The 15,244-nt window shown below is 40.9% G+C and overlaps 1 protein-coding gene across 1 annotated transcript in view; it reads right to left on the bottom strand.

Moving 5' to 3' along the window:
• Positions 1 to 10,132, bottom strand: part of tox3 (TOX high mobility group box family member 3) — a 45,550-nt gene extending 35,418 nt beyond the window's left edge. The window contains exon 1 of the mRNA XM_050050343.1: positions 9,294 to 10,132. Within this exon, the coding sequence (XP_049906300.1) occupies positions 9,294 to 9,395 (102 nt within the window). The 5' untranslated portion in view covers positions 9,396 to 10,132. The remainder of the gene's footprint in view (positions 1 to 9,293) is intronic.
• Between the last annotated feature and the right edge of the window lie 5,112 nt (positions 10,133 to 15,244).

Genomic DNA, 15,244 nt, shown 5'->3' with positions numbered 1-15,244 from the left:
ACAATAAACAAGGACATGCTGTGAATGAGCCTCAACTTCAACCCCCAAAATATCTGAAGTCGGCTCAAGAATTCCATGGACCCCATTCATGATCCCAGTCGAGGTTTCAGGGACTGGACCTTTATTACATGGCTGGAGCTTTTACTGAGGCCGTGTCCATTGTTCCCTTTGATCATGTAACCGAATAAAAACTAGACAGATTCATGAATACTGCATGATTTTCATCTAACTGGCAATCTGACGGACATAAAGAATCCTCAAAGCAGTGATACTTAAGTAACATGTTGAGAGCTTTGCTCGTTCAAATGAAGATAATTGTTGGTCAATTATAGCCAAAAGAATGATGTAAGAGTGATGTAATGACTCAAGAGGGGTCTCTGAAAATTGTATTCTTTGCAGAACATCTTTGATTTGTCTTCTCTACGGCATCCAGTCCTGGCAACTTGAGCATGATTAACATTTTTATGGTTGTGTTAAGCAACTCAAAGCTCCTGGTTAAGGGTTAGGAAAAGATTATAATCTTAGATCAATATTGGAAAAGGTCAGTGCATCCTGTCTCATGCTTCATGTCAGGTTTCCAGCTGCACAAAGACAAAGTTCTTTGTAGTGAGAAATTGTAAAAATGTTGCAAAAATGTGTGATAAATTAGTGACTCAGCAAGAGCGAAACAATTAAAGTAAATTAGAGGGCAGAAATAAAAAGAAAAACATAAATTAGTAAAATGTTGTTGTGTTTAACTGCTTACAGAAGGGTCTTTTACATAAACTTGTTCTCTAAGATGGATGCAAAGCCATTTCTGATGAAGTATAGGGAAGACATAAAGGGCAAACATATTCCTCCAAGAGCAGCTGTTTTATTTCCCTCCGGGACTTTACGGGACAGCGAGACAATCCTCCATCAGTGCACTCGATTGAGCTCTTGATATCATCATGAACATGAATTACGGCAAAAAACAAAAGTATACACGCCAGAGAATATCAGTCTAATGCATGTATATCAAAGATCCAATCAAACTGTGGCACGGTGAGATGGCAGTTCTCCAATTCTAGGAGACTATTATGGCTCATTTAGGTGGGGAAGCGGGTTTATAGGCTGCAGTATTATTGCTATGGTAGAGTAACTGCTGTGATAGACATTATCCAACTGCCACAAACAGACTTTGTGTTTGACAATCACAACCATCTAGAAGACACCGATCTAGTATGTTCAAGCAAAAAAGGGAACATAACAGTGCCTGTGAGCAGCAGATACATTGGTCTATTTTTTAAAAGCTATGTTTTTAAGTGATCCCTATATGTTTTGATTTTTCATAAACAGGTTAGTCTTTCTTGAACTCTGCGTCCCTTGGCTCCAGCATGCCGTGTATTTGACCATTCAAATGAAACTTTTATTTACCCCCATTATTTAAGCTCTTTGTTCTTTGGGTCTGAGGGATATTTGCACACCTGCTGCTATTGTCAGTCCTTTTAGTGCAACCTGGTAACACGCTGCATTATGGGAATGTGTCATGTGGGGGGGGGGGGGCAGGTGAAAAAGGGTGGATTAATTACACTGCCTAACATGTCATACTATACACACCTGCAGCCCATACACCTCTAATGAGAAATATATTCACAGTCAACCTGATGCATGAACAATTGCTGCAACAGTGACTAATATTTCTATGAGTAGGCTGCTTTAGTCAGAATGGTCACAGCTAAATTGGAGTATAGAGAGAAATCCTATACCCGACAAAAATTATTGTTTGGTTGACAGGACTAATTTAGGGGTTGCAGGAGTTATATCTACATTTTGAAAATGTGAAATCCTACATTTACCAGATTAGAAGCTGACTTTAAAAATAAATAGCAGAAACAGTTGGAGGAAAGAAGTCTAATATAGAGATAGTGATGAACTCAACTAGTCCAGCTGAGAAAATATTCCCCATAACAGACAGAGGACATTCATCAGTGGCCTATGCTCCTTGAAAAGAGCTTAGGAGAAGGGCTTAAGTCAAGCAAGTCAAGTTAAAAGGAAAACAGCTGAATGTTTTGATAGAGTCTGTGAGCCCATTAAGAGAATTGGACATTAGATCTATGAAACATGGAATGGCTGCTTCTCTGGAAAGCTTTAAAAATGAATGTGTCTTAACAGCGAGGCTAACCACTAAAGGGACACAACACTTACTGAATCAGCCAACCAGAAGTGATTGACTGGTCCTTTAGAAAACTGCTTAATTCATGGTAAAAGCAGTTTTCTGGGGTGCTGGGAGTTTTTCCCTTCCTTTTAATAAGTCAGCAAGGTTGAGGCTGTCAAAGATGTAGTGAGCCAAAACCAGATTAAAACAGTTTATCACGGTGGAAAAATATCTCTTGTGGGGGCCCTGCTTTGACTCAAAGGGGCACAGCGTTCAAACAAAATTAAGACTCCTTCAGACTCCTACAGGAGGTTAATTTTACCTTTGACCTTATGATAGACTAACCTTATCAGTCGATTTACTATTTTTCATGTCAGTGACATATATACAACTGAGCAAAATGCGAGTAACTGAAGTACTTTTGGTACTTGAGTCAAGTGGTGTCTCAGTCTTATCTTAAGATCATCCAGTCCTAAAACTTACTCTCTCACTGACCTTGACAGCGTCATCTACTCTTCTTCTATAGAGGCTGCAGGTAAGGTTAACGACTTTCACATAGATGAGTTCAGTCTGGTTTTGGAGTGGGCTTAGCTTTTGTAGCTTTGCAAATCTCCTCTAAAAAAAACACTTATGTTACGATAGTTTGTGTCACACAGCTTTGCAACTGAGCTGGGTGTGGATTTCTCTTTTATGGTATATATGGTTTAATCACCATCAAAATAAATGAAACATCGAATTTATTACTGTGTCATGTTTCGTTTGCACCAAACTGATGCATCAAATAATTACACATTTTGGAGATAAGTAATAGCAAGGCAGTTTTGAGTAACAGATTGTGCCGTATCCGAACTCTCTATTGTGAAAGTGATGATCAACAATTTGGGAAAAAAATGTGAAAGCAATTAGAAAAATAACTAGTGTTTATTTACAGTACATTTAAATCACCAGACAACACTTTTCCTCAGGCACTTACATGGCTTGATGAACTATGTAGTGATTACAGCTGGGCAACCGGATGAATATATCTGCTATCAGCAATTACCTGAGTACATAGGCAGTTTTTTTGGCCAATTTTTTGTAATTTTATTTTGCCGATTCAATGGTCCGCCTCTGAAAAAAGAGTGAGAGCTGCTGCTCAGCGGGAAGTGTGGAGGTAGGTCTGGCTATGTGAGACTACACAGTGACAGACTCTTATTTAGCAAACTAACCCAGTAGCACAAGGAGGCCAGCAACAAGCAAGCATTATTTTATATCTAACTCTGTGAATTAAGGGTTTATTTCAAACACACAAGAGCTGGTAATTGTTGGAACAGTGGAAAGACTAACCAAGATGGTTTGTGCAAATTTTATTTTGCTCCTGTCAAATTTGAATGAAATGCACTTTTTGAGTTAAAAAGGCAGTTATGCTAGTTTTAGTTTGGTGAAAGAGACGAACGTGAATTCAGATGGTGCAAAGTTCATCTTCCGAGTTTGTTTATTTATTAGACTAAGAAAGCAAAGAGAGCTTGTGGCATGTAGCAAACCTGTAGCTACACACCTGCATGAATGTATCAGCATTTGCAGGTTGCTAGGCTGATGATGGCTGGTTGGAGAATTTTAAGATACTGCCCAACCCTAGTAGAAATATTGTGTGTATGATCAAGCCAGATAACAAATGTGCCTCTCCTGTGGATTCAACCTCTATGTATCACTAAAATAGATGTTTCTGAAACAGCCATGCAGCTACAAGTAGTGGAGATGATCACTGCCAGTGTTAATCCTAAAGGAAAAATTTAAATGTATGCATCCATGGTTGGCCTACTCTGTAAAGACATTCAACATGTGAGCATGGAATTTTCATTGTTTTAACCCTGGAGGTCCAATTTGTCCCCGTCCAGACAACACAACCTGAGGCCAACTAAGTACAGCAAGATGTTTTTTGTCTACAAGCCATGTCAGGACATATGATGCCCTCTGGGTCCACAACCCACCACTTGAGAAACAACTTAAGAATGTGAGGTCTGTCTAAATGAACCATGCTGAGTAATGTACACAGGGATGTAATGAAGTGGATTTATGAGCAGTGATGGCAGGATTACAGAAGGTCTTTACGAGTGCTGATCTGGGTAATGGTCTATGTCTGTCTAAGATTTCAGAGCCTTTCTCATATCCACCTCATAAACACGGCAGACAACCTGGTCTTATGTTTCCCACAGGTTCAGACTGTTGGTTCAATCATCAGATTATACTTGTAAAACAAGTTAAAATGAACAGACACAAACTCAAGGGGAATGTGAGTGTGTGTGCATACGTGCCATATGTCAACATCTCAATGTGATCAACAAAATAAAGATAGTGGCAGCTATGATAATGGGGTGCCACTGGAATCAGAAACTAGCAGGCTCATAGTTTAATACAGGTTGCCATAGCTCTAGTTTGGATTGCTTCAAAGTCAGTGTTCATAAGCATTATATATGTCTCCATTGCTACCGCATCTGTGCATGCTATCATCAACTCTGTGCAGCAGTAATGAGTGCTAAGACATCCTGCAGGAAGTGAAGAGCTGTGCATTAACAAATGTTAACATCTGCCCTGTGGAGACATATGTGTAGTGCAGTTAGTCAGACAGAGCAGTCATTCTTAGAGGCAGGAACTCCAAGTACAGTGTGTCTTCGAGCAGGCGGACTAAAAATAACACTGTCTAATCTCAGTGGGAAAATTAGGTGTTTAATAAATCTGTTGAACTACATCTCCTGACAAGCTACAATTAAAAGACTCAGCAAAACACATCAGCTATTCACTTCTTGGATGTTTAAACATTTAGCATGCACCTTGAAGTCATATCCATCAACTGCTGAGTTTGACAAAGCAGACAGCCTCTGAGGTTACACCCCACCCCACCCCCCCACCACACACACACACACACACACACACACATGCATTTAAAGCTGTGTTTGGATATGTTTAGAATGTGTGTGATGAAATGGCACCAGCTGTGTACACTGGAGAGATGCACAAGGCCCCCTGGTTGAGCAGAGTGTTAACCCCTTCCCTCCCCATGAAGCAGAGAGGACAGCAAAGACAAAAGAGGCCTGCCCCACTATGGTTTGGACCCAATGAGAGTTTATTACCCAAGGGTTTGTTGTTGTGGATGCATATAAATTCACTGAGGTTCACCACTCAGTTCTTTACAGCTTTGTTGTTTTTAGTTTCTCTACACATGCATGGGTCAGTAGGGCCCACATGAACCATGAGCAGGCTTCTGTTTTACCTACAGCACATTTTACAGGCTCAATAAAGTCCTCTAATAATTGCAGCTGCAGCCCTACATCATCATGTCAAGTCTTACTGTCTGAACAACGTCCTAATTATTGTTTTTACAGCACAGTTAGTCTTTCATATCGTAGGTGAGTGGATGATAAAATCCAAAGTAAATGGTAAATAATCACTGTTCAGTTTAAAAAGGGGAAGACAAGTAGACTATACGCAATAATGTCGGATTTGTCTTATTATAAAGTACTTCAAGTTGCAATACTTAAAATTTCGACCAGGTTGATTTGACGACATCTATGGTTACTATGGTAACAGCAAGTACGGTTTAACAAAACACCTTGAGCAGCTACTTTGTCAGAAATACAACAGGAGAGCAAGTTGTGTATGTGTTTACAACCACCAACCAAACCTATTAAAAGTTGTTTTCATAAAGAAGTCAGTCAATAATAATTACAGCCGCAATCCAATTTCGTGCCGACCATGGTGCAAGTCATTTTCCACAATAGCAGGGCACAGCAAAGTTGGTTACCTTGCTGTCACCTGCAACTTGCTATTGAAAATGACCATTGCTTTTATTTCTTTATTGTAGATGCATTTTGAGGGTATTTCACTGTGGGTATGGTGGACCCCGCCACTGCAAAAAAACAGGGCTTGAATCTAAATGCAATGAATGTCTTTTGCACTAAAAAAGACAACCAGAAATTGTGCAAAAAACAGGGCTTGATTTTGACATAACTCTAAGGGAGTTTTAGCTTTATGTCAAATGAAGCTTTCACTGGTTAGACATTTGATAATCTGCCCTTGCCGTTGAAATGTTTTACTAAGCACAAAAGTTGTTTGTCCCCTTACAGCGCTCAACATCAACAGTAATGGAGTAGGTCACACAGAATGACTTTAGTTTGCACATCTCCATATACAATGCCCTATGAAGCTACTTTATGTTTTTCTGCATGCTTCTGCAATAGTCCTATTAAAATACTGTGATGTACGGTCAATCCCGAAAGAATTATGATGTCTCAGTGGTGCTGCTTTTGCAAATAAACCTCAAGTGTTAGCACCAGTGCAGGTGAAGAGTTTGTATTAACATCTGTTGGTAATTTCAGTCTCTCTGTGCCTGGAGGTAATGAAAACCCATGCTAAATGGATACTGTATCTGAAACATTATTAAACCTTAAAAATAGACCAGATGGCCATAAATATGGGAATAACACTGAGTCCCTTTCATGAAACCATTAAAGTCAATCACATTTGACTTTTACAAATACCAAAAAGAGTCAAATCCAAACAGCTCCTTGTCTTAAGTTGATGCTATGCATGGCTGAGGAGCTTGCCCAGAAAAACCACATAACTTTAACTGTCTCGCATCACTGGCATCACCCAAAAAAAGGAATTGGACAAATGAGAACTAGATGCCGATGTATTCATGTAAAGTTTTCTAAACTTTAAAAGGCAGCTCTTATATGTTTTACTGACTACAACCAGGTGTTCCAAACACAAGCCAAAGAGCCAGTAAAACTAAGAATCTTTATCACAGATAAAATGAGAACAACGCAACTTGAAGTAAAAGTAGGGGCCATGGCAGGTGTGCCCTTGAGCATAGCTGATAAGTGTTCAACCTTAAGTAAAGGTAGTTAAAGAAAAGCAGACCCTGCTGTGACAGCCCTGTCTCCTGCCTGAACTATCTGCATTTAATGCTAAAAACTAACAGAAATAAACCTTTAGATTTGCTCTGAGGAGAGTTTTGACAAAAGAACTGTTTAATTCCTCTAGATTGCAGCGATTTTTTCTTGAATTTATTTTGTGACTATTCAGCTGTGTGAAGTTGTGGCATGTTTCTCTTCAGCACCGCTGTTTCTCCTTCATCTCAGTGCCAAAAAAACATGCAGCTTCATTAGTCATGACTGCAGCACCTAATTAAGTTTGTGCCACTCGTTTGGATTTTTCTGTAAATTTAAAAGAATCTCTGATGTTTCAAAGTGCCTCTGGGCCCTTCTGTCTCTGTTGTCATTAAAATTGAACATTTCCTGTGCCAGCGTTTTGAGAGGGTATTGCCTGTTTTCAAATCAAAACTGCGAATCTAGTGGAAGTTTTGCCATTTGCAAAAAGGTGCTGTGACAGCCTATAAATAGATTAAAGAAGTAATGCCTCAGTTCTGTGGGACTTGTAAGCATGCCACATCTTTTGGATGACTAACCGCTCTGCATTGTGCTACCTTTCAGCGAGCTGATTCAAATAAATTGGAGGCTTATTTGAAAGATGCATGTGAAAGAGCCTATTTGTTCACCATGGAAAGGCATTGTAATTAGCATGAAATTCATGCTTTGTACTCTCCGTCTCTCTCTCTACAACATAACTGGTGGAGATACTGGATAAGCACCTTCTCACCACCCTCCCTCTAGCTCTCTGCCTCCTTTTGCATTGTGGCCAATTACTGTTACAGATGGAAAATTTCACTTGACCTGGGGAATTTATGAGCAGGAATAAAATCGCACTTCGACTCTTACACCAATTCAAAGCAATGTAGTTAAAATTTCTCAAGGCTGATGAAGACATGATGAAATTGGGCACATATGACAACTTGGCCACATGACAAAGAGCTGATGAAACAGTGAGACAAACCTGGTAACTGTGTGGAGCAGCATCAGATTGCAAGGGCAAACAGCACTATAGGGTTGAATAATTTGGGAGGGGGTGGTGTGCGCCTCTGTGTGTGTGCATGTGTGTGTGTGTGTAAGGAGGGGTGGGGGATGTCGGGGCTACCATTGTTTAAACTTTGTAAAAACAGCACGCTGCAGTTGTGTCATTAGGCTGTCAAAGTGATGTTCCCTCTTGCTGGGGTGCATGGGAGTCAAGCTCCTGATGGATGACGGGCTGAACAGTTCAAGTGTTACATCAGTGAGAAAACATCACAAACTATCATCTGTGTTTTACATAACCTCTGCCTCGCTTTAGAGGGTTAATAAACTTGTCATACCTCAGCAATGCTCTTATTCACACCTTGGAAACAGGGCGGCTTGTGTACAGATGCAGGCAAGTGAATAAACCAACTTGTAAACAATGCAGAAAAATAGGCTGTCTAAGCTGAGAGCTGGCAGATAAAACTCTGTTGTACATCATGTGGCAGCCTCTATTAGTCAGACAGTCTTTTACAGGGTTTACTGATGCCATGTTTGACATGAGTGCAAAATGCTGACAATGAATGCATTCATACTGCACAGATAAAGTGTGCTATCTGTATATTTGTTTCTATAAAGCATCTCCAAGAGCTATCATCACCAACACTGATGTGCTGCTAGTTAAATAAAGTTGTAACACATCAGCATGCCAAAGGGTAAACAAGTGTTTGTCCAGCGTGGTATTTAACTGCATTGTTGAAGGTCTTATAACAGGATCACAGTCCAGCACAGCATTTTGACACTTGATCCACTGGGTCTCACTTTCATTACATTGAAATGCATGCACTGTAATGCAGACTGCTGATGCAATGATCCATCACTGATGTTTAGGAACATGTAACTGTATATAGCCAACAGCGCCCAATGTCTGTGGATCACATCACTCTGGTGAGAGTTTAGCAGTGCATGTGTCCGGGCTGAGCTGGACAAAAGTAACACTGTGCAACTACACTTGTCTTGTGCTCTCATTTCCATTACTCATAGCCTACACAACAGCAAAGTTTGCAGCAGGAGAGGAGAGTATTAATTAGGAAGCTTCAGAAAGAGTCATGATTAGTAGTTGCGGTGAGGGGGGTGAGACAAGTGGAGGCAACTAGGAAAATGAAAATATCATTAGTGTTAATCCAGTTTAATTTGGGGACAGATTTTCACTCATTAAAGATGGAGCAGCCCGGAGTTGCGGCGCACCAGCGTGGTCACACAGCAGCACCAAACTAGACTCCGGCACAAAAAGCAGAGGGGTTTCTCACCTTATTGAAGTTGTAATAGCCCAAACAGTGGGCAAAATCCAGGTTTGGTGGTTCTCCTGGAATAGAATTCCCACCAGCAGTCGGATAAAATCTTACATCCATGATGTGTGAGGGAGCCGCGCAGCTGTAGCCTGCTCTGCACGTAGATCAATTTGTTTCTGCCGTTTACAATCCCAGCGCGCACACACACACAGACACGGAGAAAGAGAGGCGGTGAAACTGACCCAAGCTTTGTTGGGGTGAATGAGACACTGCGGTGAGAGGGGGGAAAAAGGTTCGGGTAAAGTTTTGGTATTCCTCTTCTACACCTGGTTCAGCCGGTTCATCTCTGAGGAAGCCCACACGAAGGTAGGACTGAGCCGAGGAAGCTGTCCGTCAAGCGGCAGTAGACGCTGTGTGCCCATGCATTTACACACAGCTGCTGCTGTATACAAAGAAGCCACGAGACCGGCGACTGAGCGTGGGTCCACCTCCTTTTCCTCCCCCTTCAGACGCAGGAAGCAAAAAAAAAAAAAAGAAAAATGAAAACTGTAACAAAGTGGCAGTGATAACCACCAAGTAAGTCCGCGCATGAAAACAGTGCCGTCAGTAATGTGTCCGTATCCTCCGCTGTGTTTCTCACAAGTTTATCTCTCCAACTTAGGAAACTAGTTGTTGGAGCAGTTTGAGGAAGCTAGCTCGGCCGCACGAGCCCATCTGCTAAATACAGCGAGTGGTGGGTTTGTAAAACAAGCAAAACAACACTCCACAGATGGTGCAATTAGTGGATATGATGTAGTACACTGGAGTGTTTGAGTTCAGCCCTCGGCTCTGCCTGTCGTAGTGATGAACAAGGCGAAATGTGTGAACACGCCAGCCACTCCCCAAACACACCAAGCCACTCCCATACAAAACACTGCATTTAAGTCCATGTGACATGTTGGCATATGATAATTACTGTTACACCACTCTGTTTTCTTTTCATGTTTATGTGCGTTTTTTTAAATTATTATTATTATAAACCACATGTAGGCTATATTGTAACTCTATATCTTGTCTGAGCATCAACTTTAAGGTCCAGTGTGTAGGATTTAGGGGGACATATTGTCAGAAATGGAATACAATATAATAAGTAGATGTAGGTATGTTTTCTTTCGTGCATTATCACCTGAAAATAAGAACTGACCTTTTGCTAAGCCCCGCCCCATTCTGATGGTCCATCAAGTTGAGTAAAGGGGAATTTGTAATTGTGCTGCAGACCCTATGCACATGGCCTATGCCATTGTGAGCATTTATACTTGTGTGGTGGTGTGTCCATGTCACTCTGCAGTTACACCTCCAAAACACTAGTTGGCGGTGGAGGTTACTGTGAAGTGCTGATAAGTTAAGTACACAAATGAGTTTCACTACATTCTCGGAACCCATCGGCTGTATTCGGCGTCTGACTTCCGGCAGACGGCGATACAGCCTCTGGGGGCAGACCCCCGATTTTTTGGCATTCCGGTTTGATTTGGGCGGAGGAGGCGAATTTCCGTTTCCGACTTCCGTTTATATATAAGTAAATATGCTGAACCATTGCGATGGATTCAGAGTTTGCAGTGACGCCAATTATGTTCCGCCTCGTTAGTTCACCGCACGGACCGTTTAACCTGGCAACAACTGCAGCCGGCTCAAACGTGATTGGTCAATATCACGCGGACTACAAACAGCCTACAACCGGAAACCAGGGCTCTTCCGCTCTTCTTCCGGATGCAAGATCTCTGGGGTTTGCCTACATACTCTACATTCACTGAATGTAGAGTCTGTATATAGAGACTAGTTTCACTATATCAATCAATCAATCAATCAATCAATTTTATTTATAAAGCCTAATATCACAAATCACAATTTGCCTCACAGGGCTTTACAACATATATCTCACATCATTCACAGACAGAGAACCTGTCTTTTGTGGGACACATTTCCCCCACAAATACAACATGCTAATGTTTTTAGCACAAGCCTATGGCATTTTACATTGTATAAATTAGCCTAGTGGCTAGCGGACTTTTTCTCTTCTCATATGAAGCCAGGGACAACAGCAACATCTCACAAAGTTCACTGACAAAACAACTGTCTTATACTAAACATGTTTTCCAAACAAATATAAGATGCTAATGTTATTAGCACAAGCCTGTAGCATTTTACATTGTACAACGCAGAAGTATAAGTTCCGCCGAAGCATGGATCCCACGCTGTAACTAACTTCACTCCCTGAGGAAAAATTATCGTATTTTTGGGAAAATTAAACCGTGATTCCAGAGAGAAGCAGACAGAGGGGTCTGCAGTCTGTGTTTGAAGGATATATCCAGGATGTCAAACTGATTCAGCAGCAACAACAGGTTAAAAAGACAAAGATTGTTAGAAGTTGAAGCTGAACTACAGGCTACAGATCACAGTGTAAAAGTGAACCACCACATCACTGCTGATCGCCACAGAAGACAATGAATATAAAGGGGAACTTTGCCTATGTTGAACCAGCTGTGTGGCATCGCTGTATGTGCAGATGAACATTGTTTGGCTTCGCCCCCGTGCCGCCACCAGCACCCGGACCACCACCACCCGACGAGCAGGGATCTCTGGGGGAAGTCAAACAACATTCATCTGCACACACTGTGATGACACACAGCTGGTTGAGTATCAGCTTCACTTCACTGGTTCCTGTACAGCAGGGTCGGTCTTTTTTTCAGACAAACGCAGCATGTGTATACATTCAGTAGGCTATATCTTCAGTAGCTAGCTAGCTAACCCTACACTTTTCAGGGTCTGATTTAGGTTTTGGAACAGGGAAGAAACGTATATCTTTTTCCAACCTCTCCAGGTAACGAGTATCATTAATAGACGACGTGCCCCAGGCACAACATTTAGCTCCAAATCCACAAAACCAGCCTGAAAATGAAGGAAATCTAAAATGATTGCACTAGAGTCAATGGAGCACAGCTGTGTTGGTGTCAGACTTTGGTCTGAGCCGGCCTGATGCTATATTATGATTGGCCAGTCTGCAAAGGGTCAGTTGTCGTGTTTTCACTACCTTGGAACGAGCCATTTATATCTACATAAGGAACGGGTCCTCGCCCTTGGGGTCCACCATGTTGCACTGCCATGTCTCTACAGTCACCAGTAACGGACAAACTAAACACTGGCTCCAGACAGGATCATTCGCATTTTCGCATCCACAACCTTAGTTAGCAGCCCCTCTGCACTAGCAAAGCAGTGTCGGAAAACCACTGATTTTTAACATGAAACTGCTCTATTCAGTGTTTTTACCTGTTTAAGTCACCGGATCTGCTTGTTTTGGAGAGGAAGGGACCCCTGTGGATAATTTGGCTTCTGCTTAAAACCTCTTGAATGTCTGGATCTTAACAATCTCAGCTTGTTGCAATCTGCTGTCCTCACTGCTAGACGCCACTAAATCCTTCACACTGCTCCTTTAAAGTGAGTGTTGTCTTCAATGGTGAATGACAGTAGGGTTTTAAAAAGTATGTTATCTAAAAAAAATACTCTTACATCCTTTGCATTATGGCTATTATTACATATTCAGTGACAGGTTATAGGCTATGACAGTATAACTTTACATATTATTCCATTTCTACATGCATCATCAAATGCTAATGCTAACAGTATTTGATGATGCAAGACATCTACTTTTCTGGGAATACACCTGCCAGCCTTTTGAATTTCACAGTGTTTTTCTTTTCATTTTGTGAATTGTCATCTGGCTTTATTCACATTTGACCACTGGCATGTTTTTTTCAATTCATGTATATTCATACATGCAGTTTACTGGCTTCCCATCAGGTTTAGGATTCATTTTAAGGTGCTTGTTCTCATGTATAGTCCTTCATGGTGCTCTCCCGTGCTCTAGACTGAAAACAAAAGGTGATCGTGACTTTGAAGTAGTGGCTCCAATACTATAGGACTCTCTTCCATTAGGCATTAGGCATCTGCAGTCTCCCTAGAAGCCTTTAAAAAGCAACTGAAGACCTATCATTTCAAAATGGCATTTGTCCCACCCTAAGATGTCTGGTGCTTGCTCCTTGGTGTTTTTCATTTGAGGTCCTCAGTTGCCTGTGCTTTTAGTCTGTTTTATGGTCTTTTACTTTTATCTTGTGGCTTGTGTTTTTATTGTTGTATGCATTTTTTCCCACTTCTTCTTCCTTTGTGAGGCACTTTGGGAATTTTATTTCTGTGGTAAGTGGTACACCAAAAATATTACTATTATTAATTATTATTAACCTCAGATAGCTAACGTGCTGGCTTCATTTTGGCTGTAACTAGCCCAGTTGTGTGTATGTGAGAGTTGAGTGTGTAACTCTGTCCAAAAACGTACCACAGACTGGTTCTTTCTGTTGTTTTCACCCAGTCTCTCTGTCTCTTTTTCTCATGTTTCCATATGTTCATGAATTGGAGTCATAAGGCCCCAGAATAATTGAAACATTTTCAACTTGTGCAGACGCGTCTTGACCTCAAGGCAAACTTGCGACTGTTCACATTAACTCACATCTTTGTATTGAGTTTTGCACCACCTCTAGAATTCACTCCATAATACATCTTAAGTATAAGACCGCCATCATGGACGAGGTTCTCAAAGTCAAGACAATCCTAACTTTTACTGCAGCCTATCCCTGAATTCCTTTATGTCCACATCTACACAAGTATACATACATACATAGGATAGAAGCAATTTTAGAGTAACCAACTTCAAAAAAGTTATCAATTTGTACAATTTTATTTGCATTATCTGCACTTTAACTAGTCTTTATGAACATATATTCAGCTGTGCTACCTTTCTCACAGTAAGACAGTGTAATCATTTGAATTATTCTCCCTTTGAAATACAGGTTGCACACAGTTTGAAGTTATGGCAAGCTTGTGCTCTAGATTGCAGAGACTATTAATTTAACAATTTTCTAACTGATGTTTCCACAAACCAGACATCAGTTAGGAATCTGCCCTGGCTACAACCCCGTTTCAGACCCCATATAAAAACAATGGTCAGATGCAATGATAATAGCAATAGGCTATTAAGTAATTATGAAAAAATAAGAAGCAAAGAAAAATATGAGAAACCACGGCTAATGGGCGGAGGTGGTGGTGCTCAGAGGCCACTGGGAAAACAATACATCCAGCTCATGTTATCCTAACTGTAGAATTTGGCACTTTTTTAAAACTTCCATGATATGAATACACATGTTTTAAACAAGTCCTCATACCATAACGTGGGTACGTTTTTTGATAAAACAATCTCTAAAATGGACTCCTAAAAAGCCCCATAATTCATGTATTGTTAAGTTTGGGCAACTGGAAATTCAGTGTACATAATCCACCTTTCATTTGTTCTCTTTTAAAAGATACAAAATGTTTTGAATTGGTGCAAGTTCATCCTAACTGCCATCTACAGCTACAGAGCCAGTCCCAGTGGGCTTAAATGAGGGATATGATTCTTCCAGTGTCACCTTTTGACATGAACAAAAATAACACCACCTGATCACAATCACAGCAGATATAAGATAACAGAAAAAACAAGTTACAATTTTCCCAAGCATAATTTTACCCTCTTGAAACTGTCTGTATACAGATGTCTTCCTTCATCTCTTTGAGATTGAATGTGAGCTTTACTATTGCAGTTGATAACTGAAGCGACTATTCAACCAGGCAACCAAGTTTCATCCCTGCCCCAATGTCGCAAATGCTTGAGTGTCCAACTTTCATTCTGTCTATGAAAGTACTGAATAGAATAGCACTTATGTATCCCTGGCCACCTGCCACATCCATGCGCACTTCACCACTCTGTTGTTTTATTGTATAAGCTCACCCTGTGTATGCAGTCTGTGTACAATTTTCCCAACACAATTTTCAGTTTTCTTCTCAGTTTCTGAGTCAGACACAAGACAAGCTTGTGCAAGTGTTACTTTTAGGCGGCTGCTGGAAAC

The sequence above is a fragment of the Epinephelus moara genome, chromosome 1, assembly GCF_006386435.1.
Source record: "Epinephelus moara isolate mb chromosome 1, YSFRI_EMoa_1.0, whole genome shotgun sequence".
NCBI classification, from domain to species: Eukaryota; Metazoa; Chordata; class Actinopteri; order Perciformes; family Serranidae; genus Epinephelus; species Epinephelus moara.
Note: the sequence above shows the minus strand (reverse complement) of the source record. Positions and strands in the feature narration are given on the sequence as shown.